Source organism: Amphiprion ocellaris, chromosome 13 (assembly GCF_022539595.1).
Source record: "Amphiprion ocellaris isolate individual 3 ecotype Okinawa chromosome 13, ASM2253959v1, whole genome shotgun sequence".
Taxonomy (NCBI): Eukaryota; Metazoa; Chordata; class Actinopteri; family Pomacentridae; genus Amphiprion; species Amphiprion ocellaris.
The window spans coordinates 20,171,773-20,189,965 of record NC_072778.1 but is presented as its reverse complement, the minus strand read 5'-3'; the positions used below and the strand labels follow the sequence as shown (position 1 = coordinate 20,189,965).

General features: G+C 37.4%; 1 protein-coding gene across 2 annotated transcripts; it reads right to left on the bottom strand.

Annotated features, from left to right (window-relative positions):
- Positions 1 to 7,815: 7,815 nt before the first annotated feature.
- LOC111569546 (uncharacterized) lies at positions 7,816 to 16,749 on the bottom strand. Of its 2 annotated transcripts, XM_023271723.3 has the most exons (7): positions 16,484 to 16,748; positions 14,741 to 15,013; positions 11,401 to 11,682; positions 9,930 to 10,108; positions 9,741 to 9,839; positions 9,613 to 9,657; positions 7,818 to 8,286 (listed from the first exon to the last, which is right to left on the bottom strand). In XM_023271723.3, the coding sequence occupies exons 1-7, from the start codon at positions 16,590 to 16,592 to the stop codon at positions 8,122 to 8,124; spliced, it is 1,152 nt and encodes a 383-aa protein (XP_023127491.2). In that variant the 5' UTR covers positions 16,593 to 16,748; the 3' UTR covers positions 7,818 to 8,121. The 2 variants fall into 2 exon arrangements, with proteins under 2 accessions (XP_054872286.1, XP_023127491.2); XM_055016311.1 differs by lacking the exon at positions 9,613 to 9,657 and having other exon boundaries at positions 7,816 to 8,286; positions 16,484 to 16,749.
- Between the last annotated feature and the right edge of the window lie 1,444 nt (positions 16,750 to 18,193).

Genomic DNA, 18,193 nt, shown 5'->3' with positions numbered 1-18,193 from the left:
TTGGAAATGTTTTTTGTTTGCCTCCAGAAAATGCTACCAAAAAAAAATCAAACCACATGGAATACGTTTACGTTGATAAATAATTGCAATCACTGACACAAAAAAGGATTAAAAGGCTGCAATAGGAAGACTAGCGCACACACAAAGTGAAATAATCCCACAATTCAGATCATAAACAATGCTCTTTCTTCATTATTTCAAGCAAATAAAAATCAAAATTTGACCAATTCTTCAAAAGTGTAAAAAGCATGTTCTCTCTGACACTGCTGACACTCAGCAACAAAAGCTAACCAGCTAACAAGCTCCAAATGCAAACATGAGAATTTAGCAGGTTTAATGAGGCTGATGGGAATGTCATTAGTTGTGAAAGTATTGAGTCATAACCCAAAGTAGTGGATGAATTCTGACATGGTGGCCTCAAATGATAACAGTGTTAGTTACCTGACTATATTCTCTAGGAACCCTCAATGGAAATTTGCGGTTATGATAAAAAACTAATTTTTGACCTGTTGGTGGCCCGAGAGGAAAAGTCAGGGGATTACAAAGGTAAAGTCAGATTCATCCTTTAGAACCATTTATCCATCTGGACCTAATTTTGTGGCAGCCCATCCTGTATGATCATTTATTTTGGGCTGAAGTAGTCGACTGGCCACCATGAAGCCGTGCCAAAAGCATGACTACAACCTGTGGGTGGATGGTATCTTAGATTACATCACCACAAGCACTGAAGTTATCCTGCCGTATCAATCTCATATTCAGTGTCTCAATTTCTACTCACCACAGTGAAGCCTCTTCAGTCCTCTGCCCGGTCAGTACCTGCTCAGTCAGCTGGGGGCTTTATTTGATCCTCCGGGTTCACACCAACAATCATCACCCCGACTGCTGCACCAGCTGAGTGGAACAACCTGACCTCAGTGCCAACATTATCATTCCTGCTGGCTCACCCCACAGCAGCAAAACTCATCTCCCTCCTACACTGTGCTGCGATGGAGAGCCAAGTGGGCCAGATATGAACCCACAGTGAAAGCAACTGTGAGGTTTCACTGTGTCACCGCCTCCCTGCATCATCACACAGATCAGAAAGCGAGGATGGTGTAATGTGTTGAGGATATTTTACGTACCAGGACTCTACCCTTGAATAAGATAACTAACACATTGCTGGGTAGTCTGTAAATGTATTTTTGTTAGCACAATGGAGAATGAAAGTTCATCATTGTAATGGGAAAGACCTTACTCAACATAGAGGGGAGACCTCATTCCTGTCTACCCCAAGGAATAAGTACAGATGTAACAGCTTTTATCGTGAACACATTCTTTTCTTATTGGTTCGACATAAATAGGTTCTAAGTTTGAACCTTACAGCACAATTGTCTGTAGCATGTAAGAAATGCTGCGCCATCTTTCCAAAGACAACGATCTTTTAGGAGGGTAAACACATCTTCTTTGGATGGCCTCAAACTGCAATCTTCTTCCATAATTAAGGTACATGAAAGTTACTCTGCTAGCAAAAATTGTTCCCCACCGACAAAATACATGTACACTAAATGAATAAACAGGTATAAATGATAACCTAAGAGCTAGTGACTGATTTTACTTTCACAGGCACTGCAGCAAAATGTGTTTACAGAGTCATTATTTCATGAAAACCTTCAAATAGATATAACATACTTAATACGAGGTATTACTTGTACAAATGAAACCAGAAAAAAGCTAACCCAAAGTTACAGTATCCCTCAGCTCTACAGAGGTTTTAATTTACGTTTTCCAGCCAACAACTTTACTACACTATATTGCCAAAAGTAATCGCTCACCCATCCAAATAATCAGAATCAGGTGTTCCAATCACTTCCATGGCCACAGGTGTATAAAATCAAGCACCTAGGCATGCAGACTGCTTTTACAAACATTTGTGAAAGAATGGGTCGCTCTCAGGAGCTCAGTGAATTCCAGCATGGAACTGTGATAGGATACCACCTGTGCAACAAATCCAGTCCTGACATTTCCTCGCTCCTGAATATTCCACAGTCAACTGTCAGCTGTATTATAAGAAAGTGGAAGTGTGTGGGAACGACAGCAACTCAGCCATGAAGTACTAGGCCACGTAAACTGATGGAGTGGGGTCAGCGGATGCTGAGGTGCATAGTGCCAAGAGGTCGGCAACTTTCTGCAGAGTCAATCGCTACAGACCTTCAAACTTCATGTGGCCTTCAGATTAGCTCAAGAACAGTGCTTCAGCAGAGAGCTTCATGGAATGGGTTTCCATGGCCGAGCAGCTGCATCCAAGCCATACATCACCAAGTGCAATGCAAAGCGTCGGATGCAGTGGTGTAAAGCAGGCTGCCACTGGACTCTAGAGCAGTGGAGATGCATTCTCTGGAGTGACGAATCGTGCTTCTCCATCTGGCAATCTGATGGACGAGTCTGGGTTTGGCGGTTGCCAGGAGAACGATACTTGTCGGACTGCATTGTGTCAAGTGTAAAGTTTGGTGGAGGGGGGATTATGGTGTGGGGTTGTTTTTCAGGAGCTGGGCTTGGCCACTTAGTTCCAGTGAAAGGAACTCTGAATGCTTCAGCATACCAAGACATTTTGGACAATTCCATGCTCCCAACTTTGTGGGAACAGTTTGGAGCTGGCCCCTTCCTCTTCCAACATGACTGTGCACCAGTGCACAAAGCAAGGTCCATAAAGACATGGATGACAGAGTCTGGTGTGGATGAACTTGACTGGCCTGCACAGAGTCCTGACCTCAACCCAATAGAACACCTTTGGGATGAATTAGAGCGGAGACTGAGAGCCAGACCTTCTGGTGCAACATCAGTGTGTGACCTCACAAATGCACTTCTGGAAGAATGGTCAAAAATTCCCATAAACACACTCCTAAACCTTGTGGACAGCCTTCCCAGAAGAGTTGAAGCTGTTATAGCTGCAAAGGGTGGACTGACGTCATATTGAACCCTATGGATTAGGAATGGGATGTCACTTACGTTCATATGCGAGTCAAGGCAGGTGAGCGAATACTTTTGGCAATATAGTGTATCTTGGTTCGTTCTCACTGCTCTCGTAGCGCAGTTTTTGTCCACAAGCAGGAAGCCATGTCATGGAAAAAGCTGTAAATACCAAGTGAGGGACTAACTGGTGAACATATGTGGAGTATGTAGTCTCTGAAGAGCCAACTGTATTCTTGAGCTTAAAGGAGACTGAAAATTGGATTTACACTCACTACGTGGTCAGAATAACAACTACAACTACAACAAATAAGTGCTAATTTAGCTCCAGGTCTATTTCATGTCAAAATGAAGAGCACTAGTTCACCATAGCAACTTAGAAGGTCATAATATTGCTTCCACTGCACACAAATGGCAAAAAACAGAAATAAATAGAAGATGAATAAAACCCATGCTGTATTTTATCCCACTATCACTCATAGATTAAATTTCACAGCTCCTGTCTTTGCCTGGGAGTTAAATTCACAGTTGAGCAGATAAAAGTGAAAATGATGATAAAGTATCATTGTATGCCATTGATCCACACTGCGTATAATTGAATCTCATCATTAAGTACCAATTATGTGGTCAGATTTTTATTCTTCCAGATTACTCAAAGTTGATGTTTTCATGTAATTAACAGGTAGTTATACAAAAAAAATTCCCAAAATGCACAACTAGTGATTTTAAGCATTTGTTATTAGTGTGTCTTCATGACAATTCAGTGCTGAAATGAGGCGAAATCTGAGATCTTCACAGTTCAGCTACAGGTTTTAGTTTGTATGTTGCTTCTAATAATAAAGGCAGTTTAGATGCATAATGCCGTGTATGTGTTTACAGTCAGATATAAAATACAAGGCTGAGAAGTTTTTCAGGATCACTGACACTGAAATGTGTTAACAGAATACCAGTTATTGTGTGCAACAGAGAGATTTGTGGCTCCGCTGTTTCTCCTTTTCAACACACAAAAGGATCCGTCGCATGTTTGCTTCTGCTCTACTGAGTGTCCTCTGTGAATCAGTTGGTATGTCGGGAAGGAATTTATTTGCATCAGTGAGCTTTTGGCTCTGAGGTGAGGCGATGCTTAAAGCGGCGGAAAAGAGAATACAAGTAAATTATGTTATATATGAATAAATGACAGTTGAACAAATGCAAATACAAACAATATTGTGTTATTAGCTTTAATGCACTTGACACAAAGCCTAGAAACTCTAAGATTCATGCACAAGATGCTCTAGAATTGTTTTAAAGCTCTTAATTTGATGTTCTCCAAAAGGCTCCCGTTAGTACAACAAACAACTCAACTCTACCATATTTATACAACAGTGAACTATGACATGCATTCCAAAGCACCCAAAAATGAACAAACAAGATGACTACATCTAACATTTGTGGATGATAATATATAAGTATTAACTACTAAAGCCCTGAATATGGCTCTACTGCTATGTTAAGTCTGAATGCCAGTTTATAATATTGCTTTGAACATAAAAAAGTTGGCAAAGCATTAAAAGATTCATGTTGAGTTAGAAGTTTACATTAAAGCACTTAGGGCACGCTGCTGACATGAGCGCAGCAAAGAGGTCTTGAGGTGTTTTAATGCAACCAACATTAAAAATATGCTTGAGGAAAAGGCAAAAAGTGCGTGTGATAGCTTTGTACAATCATTACAATTTTAAAAACATTTATATGTATATACAGTTCAATGGAGTTCAAAAGTGTGAGACTACGTCAAAATCTGCAACATCACTTGAAACACAGGAAGTTCGGAAATGTAAAGTTCAAAAAAAACATTCAGACTTCTTCATACAAGTGGTGAAATTCCCCAGAGTAGTAATTTTCCATTGAAGTAGCATTTTGGTGATACAGGAGGATTTATTGGACTCATTAGAGGTTGTTCAAGTAAATAAACTTGCTTTTTTCACCTGTTATAAATATGGCAATGGCTTTAGTCTACAGCACAACACTGCTCACTAAGCAGCATTGTGATAGTGGTAAAAACTGACCTCAAATCATGATCGGACTGAAACTTTACAAATAGGCAGTGTATGGCTCCCTGTAATGGCCTGAAAAAACTGGATCAGATCCAAAGCACCAACAGACAGAACAAAAGTGAGCACAACTTCCAAAAATGAATACATCAAGTTTTGATACAAATATAAAAGAAACTTCATTCCTGATGTATAAAATTTGCGAATCAAAGAATTCAAAATTCCAGTCAGCAACCAAATCATATCCACCAAAAGCTGTCTAGTCGTGGTCCAAGAAGAGCAATAGCTTCCATCAACCACTTTTCAGGAGATGGACAAAGGCCAAACACATGAGGTGAGCTAAGACACAGCAGTATTTCACTGTGGATGACTCAAAAAAGTCATATTTACACATGAATGCCATTTAGAGATTCGTGGCACCAACAGAAAGGTGGATGGAGAAGAGAGAATACCACAGTAGATCAAACCCACTGTAAACCCTGCACTGAATCAACTCCACCCTGATCAAGGTGACATGTTTCAGAGACATGCTCCAACTTCTGGTTTGCATATTTACGGAGATTCAGGATAAAAAGCCCAAACACATCAGGTAGCTTTAAAGAACCATAGGCTCATGGACTTTCCTCTATAGTCACCCTATCTCAGCCACACTGAACATTTATGGTGCCACTAAACATCCAATCACAAGCTCTTTGGAATAGTCAAATCATGCTGGGACAACATGGCTTATCAGGTTTTGCACAAACTCCTGGAGTTCATGCAGCTCTACAGTGCTGCTGTCATTGAAGCAACAGAGGAACAAACAAACTTAATTCAGAGATTCAGGTTTTCATTCAAATTGTTGAGCCAATATTGTAAAATCTGATACAAATGTAAAAAAAAAAAACAAAAAACAAAAAAAAACAAAACAGAAGTGCATTTGTAGGTGGTCTTGAAGCCTCCTGTGTTTCAGTGTGTGTGTGTGTGTGTGTGTGTGTGTGTGTGTGTGTGTGTGTGTGTGTGTGTGTGTGTGTGTGTGTGTTGCCTGAGCAGCCCAAAGTGCTTAAATTGACCTGACTAATTTATATATTAGTTCAAATATCCTTTAGAATCCGCATCCAGCTGTATGATACAGACATCATACATTACATCAAGTGTATGAGACACAAGCTTAATTTGAAGGGCCATAGCAAGTACAATGATTATGTGTTTTGAATACATGGCTTTGTAGAGATAAGATGTGTTTGTTTATTTCTTAGAAACTCTCACAGTCGATCTGGTCTGCAATAAATGAATAATAACAATATGCACTTAGTACGATAACCTGATGAGCTTATTGACCTATCTTTAACTGAGACTCATGAGGTAGGAAATTATTGCAAATAATGTCGGCATTGTCCATTTAGAATAAATGCTTTTGATTGATTTTTTTGTACATGGATGGCTTCGGACATGTGATCTTTGGATTATATGTGCTGCTTGGGACACATCTGGCTTTTGAAAGCAAAGTTGGTAGCAAAACTAAAACAAGTAGGACAGATGCAGATGTAAAAAAATGTTCTCCACTCAATTCTTGCCATGAAATTAGCATAGTGGTGCCATGTGGAACATTGTGGATTGACCAATATGCAGCAGAAATGGGAGGACTCTTAATGTGTCTTTTAATCTGTATACATGTTAATTACATAGTTTAACGTTCTGGGAAATACTCTCACTCTGGGTTCGTGTGGCAAATATAAAGTTCCCCTCAGCAGCTGGTTTGCTTACATTTAACTCTAGAAACAGGGAAACAATTGACTCTGCATAGAGATAACTCAGTTTGCCACTCAAATGTTTATTTAATGCAGTGTTTCTCAAATAGTGGGGCGCGCCCCCTTGGGGGGGCGCAGAGGCATGTCAAGGGGGCGCGGGAGACTTGGAGGAAAAAGTTCTTCAACACGGAACTAATTAGCTGAACTATTGTTTTAACGTCGGCCTGTTTTTCGCGGCGTACAACAATACTGAAATTGTGCTGGCCCATAGACTGTATATGCCATAGATATAAAAAAAATATTAATAACAATTATCTTCTGTATATATCTATGGTATATGCACTGGCCGTTCAGACTCCGAAGTACAGACTCCTCAGAACGGGAGAACGCATCGTTAATGTGCAGTCGGAACACCAGCGTACTTGATCACGTCACGTACTCAGCTCATCTCCTCTGATTATTTTTACCAGCAATGTCAAACATACGGCCTGTGGGCCAAAACCAGCCCACCAGACGGTCCATTTCGGCCCACGGGACGACTTTACAAATGATAAAAATTACAACAACATTAACTGTAAATTCTAAATTTGTAAAATTGTAAATTTAAAATAATTTCTACAACTTGACAAGTTGTTCTGATCATGAATTAAAATACTAGATTGTTCAGTTCCAGATACCTGTGACTGAACGTTTTGTATTTTTGTAGATAAACTGTTATCTGGCAGTTACAATGCATGTGTAAATGATGAACTGAGGCATAATAGGCTACTGTTGAAACTGAACTTGTTTTCCTTAAGAAATTTCAGGTTCATAATATTTTGTAAAAAGATAGTTCATTAAATGTGAACATTTTCAGAATGTACTTTTTTTTAACTAAAACAAAGGGGAAAATTTGGAGTTGTGGTTATTTATAGGTTATTATGCTGTGATTTTACTGGTGGGGCCCACTGGAGATCAGACTGGGTTTATGTGGTCCCTGGACTAAAATGAGTTTGACACCCCTGATCTTTACTGTGAAAAACAACAATATATATATATATATATATATATATATATATATATATATATATATATATATATATATATATATATATATAGATATATATATATATATATATATATATATAGACACACACGCACGAAGTTATTAGGGGGGGAATGAAAGTTGTTTGTCCTCTGAAGGGGGGCCTGACAGAAAAAATTTGAGAACCACTGATTTAATGCACAAAACCATAAAGCATAGAAATATCTATTTAGCAATGGTTCTGTGTTGGACCAGTTGCCAGGCAACCAGCATCAACTCCAGGCAGCTACTGCTGAGTAAGTATATTTCCCAGAATGTCAAACTATCCCTTTAAAGTCACACTGCTGAATATGTTAGAAACTTTGAGGGAATTTTGCAAAGATCAAGGCTATCAGAGGAAGTTGAGCTTATCTGAGGTGTAAACATCACAGCGTGTTGGATCCGAACTGAGAGGAGCAGCAGAGTTGAAGTTCATCCCCTTCACTTCAAACCGTGGCTCAGAGTCAGAATAAAGAGGGACAGTTGGAGCATCTGCTGGCTCTGAAGAAACTGCAACCTGGAAGGAAAAAGACAGACATGTCACTGTGTAACAGAGCAATTAGTTCTGAAATACAGATGTTAGCTGCAGCTGTTACAAATGTACAATATGGAGGATACTGATGTCAGTTTTTGTATTATTAATAATACAGTTAGTATAAGAAACCCGTATTCAGAGAATAAACAAAATGTACTGATGCTAATTTATTGTAACACAATATAAACACCTAAATCTGATATTTTAAGAATTTTTACTGTCAACATGTGCTGGATATTTCTCATATAGCTCACGCATGCAATGTGACTCAGCAATAAAACACCAACAAAAACTAGGACCACTAGGACTCTTCTGACACAGTGACAACAAAAAGTAAACATCATGATCTTCTCAGTTTAGGGCTAGAAATAAATAAACTGTTTTTTGCAATGAGAACAGTAGAATGCACTGAGAGAAATTTGTTGCCGAGTTTCTCAAAATGACAGCAGGAACTGGAGAGCAAAGAGTTATCACCTTGTAGTGAGGATTTTGAAGGACTTTAACAGGTGGGCACCAAGATCAGTGTCACCAAATCAGTATTGACCAAATGGGAAACATGGTCACAATGTCACCTAATGTTCCTGCATTTTAAAGTTTAATTATGGCAATAAAAGCCTCTTTGCAGAAAATTATATGTCTTGTGAGGTCACAAGAACCTCTGTCCACTAAATTATAATCAGCTCATCCTGGAGTTCCACATTTGTTCCCTATATCATCATAATTTTAACATTTACATTATGGCCAAAAACATGTTTGGTAACACACAGTAACCTTGACACGTGACCTTCAAGCTCTAATTAGTTGATCCTTGCTTTCAAGTAAACATCTGTACCAAATTTGAAGAAATACTCCACACAGAAATGTGATGGACAGATGGGAAAAATGAGAACATAATGCCAATTGTGGCCAGCGTGGAGGCATAAAAAATCACTTTCAACAAATTAATGACAAAACTGTTTAAAGCAAATTGGATAAATACAATTAATAGTTACACCCACATTCAGATATAGTATATAGGAGAAAGGGATCACTGATGAGAATTTTTTTGGTCAGAATATGACTGGGAAATGGTATAGAAAGTACCAGAAAATGTAACTAAACAACTATTTGGTTTAAATAATACTAATGGCAAGAAAAAAAGACACAACGAGGAAATGCTAACATCTCATTTTGGTTACAGTGACTATACTGTAACAAAAAACTATTTGGTCGGTGCATCAAAGTTAAAAAAAAATATTATTGCACTTTGATTTATCATATCCGTCTGTGTGTGTGTGTGCTCAGATTGATACGGGCAGCAGATCGTACCTCAGAATAAGCAGGTGGCATTATGTCAGTAGGAGGATTATGTATCTGCAGAATGAAACAACACATATTAGTAGTGGAGAGGTTAGAGACGAAACTTAACCCTAGTTTAAAGCAGAAGACACACTAACCAGCGGGGCAGCCGGGGTAATGGAAGGCTGAGCAGGGTATTGCGTCCCAGAGGGCACATGGAGTTGGTTCTGCCTCTGTCCAACAGGGTCGTGGTCATACTGCAGTTTGAATTAAACACATGAATTGCAACACTACTGTACACCCACACATACAATCTGCTAAAAAGCATCAGTGTAAATCATGTTCACCTCATGGTAATGTACAGCAGGGTCATTTTCATTGTTGTCTTCATCAGCAGCAGCCTCAGTGCCTTCCTTGCGTGAGGATTTCTTTTTACAGCAGCAGCACCTCAGGCAGCAGGTGCAAAGTGCTGAAATAAGAATCCCACCGCCTATACCAATGTACGACGATGACTCCATAGTGTCAGCTGAAACAATGACACCATGATTCAGTCAGATTATCCACAGGAAATTTAGCATCAACAATCGTGCTAATAGATCAATCATGTAATTTTGTAAGTATGTCATATATTTACTGGTCCGCCTCAAGCCTCTATAAATACAGTGTACAACAGAAGTGATTATACTCATGCAAAATCACTTAAATGTCAAATGATTGAATTTAGGTCACCGCATGATCTGTCCGCATGGTTGCATCATTGCTCCTCATGGAAATTAGAATTGTCAGATGAAAAGATGGAAAAGAATATGGGAAGATCTGCAATCAGCTAAAAATCTGTGAAACACTGTTGAATCAGTAATGAGGAGGTACAAAATGAGCCGCAGTACCACTAATCAAAGCGACCAACCTCCTGAAATGCCATCATGGACAATATGCTATCTTGGTTCAGACTTGGTCCCATCATTATCAGTAAAAATCTGAATTTCTGTGACAGCTCAGACAGTGTAAAGGGAACTTCATGGCAATCTCTGTGTATAGCTGTCCAAGAAAAACATCTTTGCTTACTTGTCGGTCCAAAACTGCAAGAATAAACTTCGCCAAACAACATGAAAAAAAACTTGAAAAATATTGGAAGCATTAGGTGAGATGGGACCAAGATAAACTTGTTAAGCTCAGATGGAGTCCAGCATGGTTGAAAGCGAGCCACAGTCTACCGCAGTGAGTGCATAGTCCTGCCAGTGAAGCACAGAGGTCACAGTGTGTTTATATGGGGTGTTATGGGTGCACAATGTGTTGGGGAAGTGAATGTGGATATACAAAAATACTGGCTGACAAGATAACTCCCAGTCTGAAGAAATTTTGCAGAAGAGTATTCCAGCATGACATTTCAAAGCACAAAGCCAAAATCACACAAAGTTTCAAAAGAAGAGAAATTGACTTCTTTTGTAAACTGTATCTTTTGTTAATCTGTTTTGGACATATTGTATGCTGCTGAATAATTCGGCAACGTAATTTCTCACAATTTTATTAGAATTATAGGCCAAAAAATTATTAAAAAGGCACTATTCCCAAGTGGTAGGTTACATTAAATACAATTGATATGCATATGAGAACAGAAAAAGGTGCTAATATGTGTAACATTATGTCTTACGCGCTAAGTAGTCACTATATTCTACAACTTCTTGGCATTATGAGACGTTTTGAAGCTACTTTGGTTAAACCAAAGGTGAAAAACAAACAAAAGAAGGTAAAAATAAGACATTTTATGACAAAGTGATAACTCAATAATGCATTTGTAAAAGCATACAGGTTACTTACATTCGATGTCTAGTGAAACCACCAAAGCCTTATTGTCATTATGATCTCTGATCTCGAAGATTCCACGACATGACACTTGGAGGTAGTCGTTTAAAATCCCACATGGCTTTAGAAGCGTAAACCCAGTGCAGTCAGTATAACTCTGCTGAAGCCGTCCATTGCGAACAATGTCAGTCTGGCTGTCTCCATTTGGGAAGAAGTAAATGTTGCAGGAGTGCTGTTCAAGATTGAAGCTGATCCTCAGTTCTTGACCAGTCTCACGTAAATAGCTCTCATCTGATGCTGGGAGAGAGGATATTAAAGGATTATCAACCCAGAATAATTTACATTCCAAACACTCAACATGTATAGTCTACTTGGTCATTGGTTTTAAGACTTTGATCTCGATCTGTTAGAAAAAAGGAGACATTCTAAAAGTTGGCAAATATGCTACTGTCGTAGGCCCGCTTAGCCTGGTGCAAAAAGGTTATAAATGGTTATAAAGGAGAAAACTAAAGCTGGCTATGTACACTACCAGTCAAAAGTTTGGACACACTTTCTCATTCAAATGAATGACCACAGCATGATAAAGCCAGGTTGGCTTATTAGTTTATTTAAAATTTGATGTTTTCCATCACAACATCAAATGACAATGTAATTTAATCATATTTCATTTATATAAACCACAGTACTATTGATGTTTATTGAATGCTTGGGGCACCGATTTGCCCTGTATTTATGATCTTTTCTTATATTGTTGGTATATCGATGTAAAAGAGAATAGTATTTGTCAGAATTTAAGGTTGTTTTTATTATTTATGTAGAGCTTATTGTATCTGAATCTAAACGTACCGTCAAAAATCTCATGCGTCACTCATTCAAATGAATGAGAAAGTGTGTCCAAACTTTTGACTGGTAGTGTATGAAGGTAACAAATTACACATAGAAGCACCTAGGAGGCATATCTGCACATAAATACTTGTTATTGTTTAGGAAATACTAAAATAAAACAAAAATGAACATGTTGATTAACCATGAAGGAAAGCCCTGTTTTCTTTTAAAATGACTAAAAATTCAACAATTATTCTAGCAAGAAACCGTAAAAACTGTCAAATTTTGAACTTTCTGTGAATATATCATGTGAGGTCTATCTGTCAGGAACAGCAGCCTGAAAATAGCCTAAAATTGTAACAGTTGATCAAAAAGAATATATCTTTATTCTATATATTCAAACACAGTTTTTACAGTTCCATTTATTCCACAAGAAACTTTGCGTTGCTGTCATTTATAGTAATACTGCATTTATTAAATTTTCATTCTTCATTCTTGTATATAGTGTACATATTATTATTATTATTATTATTATTATTATTATTATTATTATTATTATTATTATTATTATTATTATTATTATTATTACTGTACATATGTTTAGTCCTGCTTTGAAAGATGTTGCTGCTGTAACAATGGAAATTTCCCCTGGGGTGGGAAGCAATAAATGATTATCGTATCTTATCGAAAACACATATTCAAAATCACTTTATTTTACACATCATTCAAGAAATTGCTAAACATAAACCATTTGCATGAACCAGAATCTAAACAAAATTAATTCCATGTTTCTTGGCACAACTAAGAAGAAATGACTGAGCAGCAATCAACAGTCAAATCACGACAATTTTGAGATTTTTCAGATGAATTGCAGGTTGTGTTTACACAGAGCAGAGACGAAAACAAGCCAGTAAAATTACTGCAGCAACAGTATAAAGAATACAGTAAAGGAAGATGTCAGCAAGTTGTTGGAAGGTACATTCAGCATGGTAAATTATCTTTGGAGAGTTGATGTGGACAGAAAAACACAGTCTGCAGAGCGTGTAAAAGTATAAATGCGCCTACAAAAATAGCTAGTCTAGAGCAAGCGAGGCCTCGTTTTCTTTCTACTATTGCTAAAATCTGTGGGCATTTGAAAAAATGTTAGATATGCTGATTCCAAATTTTTTATGAAAAATAATACAGCAAAGATTGAACTTATTTATTTTCTTTATGAATTATGGTATTATGACCACATCTTACTGCACCAAAAGCCTTTTTCAGTTCTACCACTAGCCAGAGACTGACACAGAGTTCGCTAAAACCATTTAACAATTTTCTTCATCTTCCATAGAACTAAAAAAAGAATTTTCATGCTCAGCCCCGAATAAGCCAAAAGATGAATTTTAATTTATAGTGTAAAAATGATCATAAAACCTCTCCTTTTAAAAGCTAACTAGCCTAGCTTAGCGGATGCGCCTCTGGCTCGAGTGGATTTCATGCGATTTTATGTGGCTTAGCTTTAATGTATTAAATCTTCAACCAATTATTAGACCAACCAATTATTGACAGCAATATTATTAGTAGTTTTAGATTTTAGGGCCAAAATACCTGCTGAGAGGTGCAGAAGTCTCATTGACAGTTACAGAAATTGTTTGATTGCAGTGATTGCCTCAAAAGGTTGTGCAAAAAAATATTAAGTTAAGGGTACCATCATTTTTGTCCAGGCCTGTTTCATGAGTTTATTTTTTAAAATAATTCTGTTGAATCACAGTTCAAAGGCAATGTCTGATTTTCACAGCTTAATTTTCCAAGAAGTTTTATTTATTATTACTTTTGTCAGATTCAAATGATTTCTGTGACCATTGTGGGTTTTTCTTTCATTAACTGAGGGGTACCAACAATTTTGTCCACGTGTGTAGGTCCCACCCTGCAACCCACAGGACCCACAGAATTCACTGCCACCATCCCGGTGTCACAGGACATCCACAGAGGTCCTGTATCCATGCCCCACTGGGTCAGAGGAGTTTTAGTAGCATAAAGGGGATCAACACAATATTAGACAGCTGGACATAATATTATGCCTGATCGGTGTATGTATTTATTCACTTTTCTTTTTTTTTTTTTTTTTTTTTTTTTATTATGAAGTAGTCTCATGAATGACATGCTCCCTGCTATCACATGCTATGAATATATACCATTTAATGTATATATGGATACATTCAGTAACAGTAATGTTTATTAATGAAGTAACCTAGCTATGAATGCTGCCACGTGCTGGTAATAAATTGCTTTAAAGGTATATCAATTCCAGATATCAGTTATCGACTGAGGCAGATCATTTTATCGTGACGTATTTTTTAGGTAATATCATCCAGGCCTACTTTGGACTGAAGTGAGAGTACCTGGAGAAATGAAAGTAAATTCCCTGCTGTGTTCCAACAGTGCCAACTACTGCACCACCTAAATGCTTCAAAGCAGAATGCTACATCATAGTGTCCTGAAAAAAAGGAAGTGCCAGAGTAGGAAATCAGATAAACTGAAAGCTTACCTTCTACTTCAAGTCTGTTCCTAGACAGCGTCAAACCATTCTCGCGTCTTAGTGTGTAGCGGCCACTGTCTTCTTGGGTAACATTACTTATCACATAGTAGGAGTCAATCACCTTCCGCCTTTTGTCTTCTCTGTCTGGAGGTTCACCACGTTTCCACAAGACGGTCGCCTTTGAGCTGTAGCTGCGGCTGTACTCGAGGCTATAAGCATTGCTAGGCAGGTCTATCCTGTATGTGTCCCCATAGTTCATTAAATCAGTGTTATATGAGAGGCCTAGAGAAAACGTCGAGCAGAGAAAAACCATATGAATGCATGCTGACATTTCCAAACATTTTTCTAAATCATTTGAACGTGCATCTACTGTTTATTGTAGCAAAATTTGCTTTTAAACCAATTGACAGCACTGTATGTTTTGCAAAAGCACAGTGCAAAAACACTCTGTCCTGAATTAGAAATAGAAGTATGAAAGAACTTTTAGCCAAATGCACTTCAAGCATTAAAAGCCAGAGTATTATTTATACTAAATGACCCCTTGCCGACTGCTAAACCGTGGAGACCCTGTTGGATGCAGTCTGCAGAAGCATTTGTCCTTACATCTCTGCATTAATTGACCTGCTCTGTGTCCTGGATTATAACCAGTCCAGTGGTTGAATTACCTATAAAGGACTAATTCAAGTAATTTAATGCCGTTCTCTACTCACCAAACAATGACTGCAGCCCCAATGCTGTGACTGAATAGTGGTGCATAGTTTATAAAAATTATTTTAGTAATGAAGATTGTATTCCAAACATTATAGTCCACCGGATACTTGGACAAACTATGATTTCTTAATTACAAACCTATCCATAAATCATGTCAGTTACACTCTAAGTTCGGATATTTGACATACTGAAACATACCTAAAACCTACAAGCTAAACCTTAACTTATAATCGAAAGTCAGACCTAGTTACACTATAAACTGCAAACATTTTTTGGTCACAATTATTTGGTTACAAACGACATTGGCCATTGGGAAAATTGTCGTAAATTGATATAACCTGGATTTTAATCTAGCAAAAAGTAAAACAGTATAAATACTTGAGTGCACTGTCTTTATAAGACCTTTATTATATCTTTGCTGACATTTCTTGTCCTGCTTCTTTCATGCCTCATCTATATGTAGCTGCTGTGACGTAAATTATCCTGGTGAGTTATCAATAAAGTTTATCTTATCTCGTGTTATTATGACTGTCTGATCCAGATAAAAACAGCTGCAGATGTAAATAAACTGGAATACAGCTTTGACAACAAGCGTGCAGTCAGTTTTTGGCAGGTCGTTTTTTTTTTGCTCCTAAAATGTTACTTTACAAATCGTGTGAACAAATTATTGTATAGATCAATGTAGCAATAACAAATAAAACATAATGAAAGTAACTTTTTTATTATTATTCCAAAATATTCCATGGTGACCTTACATCATGTGCCTGTAATCTATATGTCTCGTAAATAACAACAGTTGGCAAATAAATGTAATGAACTATGAAGAGTTTTCCCTAAATAGTAGAGGGGGAATTGTTGTAGATTTATATAAATTGGAAATTAATCGAGTAAAAAAAAAAAAAGAAAGAAAAAAGGTATAAATACTAGAGTACATGTAGTTCCGCCACTGACTGGCTTATTTGATGCTGGGTTTAAACTCAGGGAATCTGCAGGTTGTAGTTTTACACGCTGTCTGGATAAATGAATGTTTTTGACACTTACCTACAGCAACACAGGCGATCAGCACCAGCAACAACCTCATCATGTAACGAGATCCACAAACCCGAGTCCAGTGCGAACCTGAGCCGCTCAAAATATGTCTACAGTTCATCAAGTATTTGCTTCTGACTTATTCCAACCTGCAAACTCTTCACAACAGTAGCGCGGTATCAGAAAAAAACACTTGTTCAGGGAATATATTCGGCTGCAGACCGTCAATAACAGCGTTACACGGTGGGGAAAGGAAGCTGTCGGAGCCCACCAGGAAAGGGCGTTTCCTTGATGAGAATCATGGTGCGTTTACGGACTGTAAGGAAAATACCGCAGCATATATGTATAAACCACAGTAGTTGTGGGCAACTCCTTTGCTTTGAAGCATCTACATAGTTTTTTAACTTCAGTGTAAAAACATAGTTTTTTTAAAGTATAAGTTTAAAAAAATCTGGGGTTCTTTTTTGTTTGTTTTAGAAATATTTCCCTGTTTTGTGAATTTACATATAACTAGTAATTGTAGTACTGTAAAAAACTAAAACTAAAACAAAAAATTCTTATTTATATAAATGGTAAATCCTTCTTTTGCAATGTTTGACCTTACAATGACACCTTTTTGTTTTCTACCTGATGTTAAGTGGGGGAAAAAAATAATTATTTTACAGATATTTACCATTATTTCAAAGGAAATGCGTGTATTAGAGATAGGACAATTATTGTGGCCGATATTTGTCATTTTAGGAATTACTGGTATTGGTATTTTTTATTGGCCGATTATTGATAAATTAAATGTGCTACTTCAGGTCTCATGCAGCCTCCTCTTTCTGTCAGAAATATCTCAGAAGACAGAAAAAAATGAACAACAAACAAAAGGTGTTGTCACAAACCAGGAAATTAGCTGCTCTCACAGTGACTAATGTCATGCTAACGGCAAACAGCTACGTTAGAAAGCAGCCACAAATTATCCTGAAGCAGAGTCTGGAAGACAATAATTAATAATGCTTTAAGATATGAGCCTTAGTGAGCAACAAAAGTGATAAAAGCTGTTCTCCTCTATTAAGAAACAGATAGGAACAGCAGACATAACTTTGAGACAAACTGAACAATCTCAGTTGATCCCACTTTAACACACTAATTTAATCACTCCTATTCCTATTTCACAAATTCAGTTACAGTCACCCTTATTAATGAAGACACCTATGTACGAATGACAGGTTACTGCTGTCACATGCTGCTAAAGCATTACATTTAATGTATATCAGTTCCAAATATCAGGCTACTGTCCTTTCTTATCCCTGCATAAATGGGTCAAAAATGACCCAGTGAGGTCATTTTCTTGCAATATCTTTGTAATGAAAAGTTTTTATCATTTCATATTCCAGCTATTCCTCAAAAAACATGTTTTTGATATCATTCCATTTACACTTTTCAGTCAGCTTTTATACTTTTAAAGAAATTGTGATATTTGATTTACAAACCCAAGCTCTTTATCACTGGTAATATCATACAAGAGGTGATGAAGTGCAGAAACTTGGAGAGACGGAGAACAGCGACAGCTGGAAGAAAAGAGTGGAAAAATGTCAACAAGATGGATGTTGACATTCTTCTTTTTCAATAATCAAAATGTTAAAAATCTGTTATAAAAAGGAAAAATAAACATATTTCAAACATGAAATTATTCTTGTGTGGACCAAAATATCATACAAACAATAATATAAAATT

What these genes read in the sequence shown, in the direction of transcription:
- LOC111569546 (XM_023271723.3), bottom strand. Translation starts at nt 16,592, where the DNA reads ATGAACTGTAGACATATTTTGAGCGGCTCAGGTTCGCACTGGACTCGG. An exon ending in TTACCCCGGCTGCCCCGCTG is followed by an intron (nt 9,658 to 9,740) that starts GTTAGTGTGTCT and finishes TTCATTCTGCAG; the next exon opens with ATACATAATCCTCCTACTGA. An exon ending in TGCCACCTGCTTATTCTGAG is followed by an intron (nt 8,287 to 9,612) that starts GTACGATCTGCT and finishes TTTTCCTTCCAG; the next exon opens with GTTGCAGTTTCTTCAGAGCC.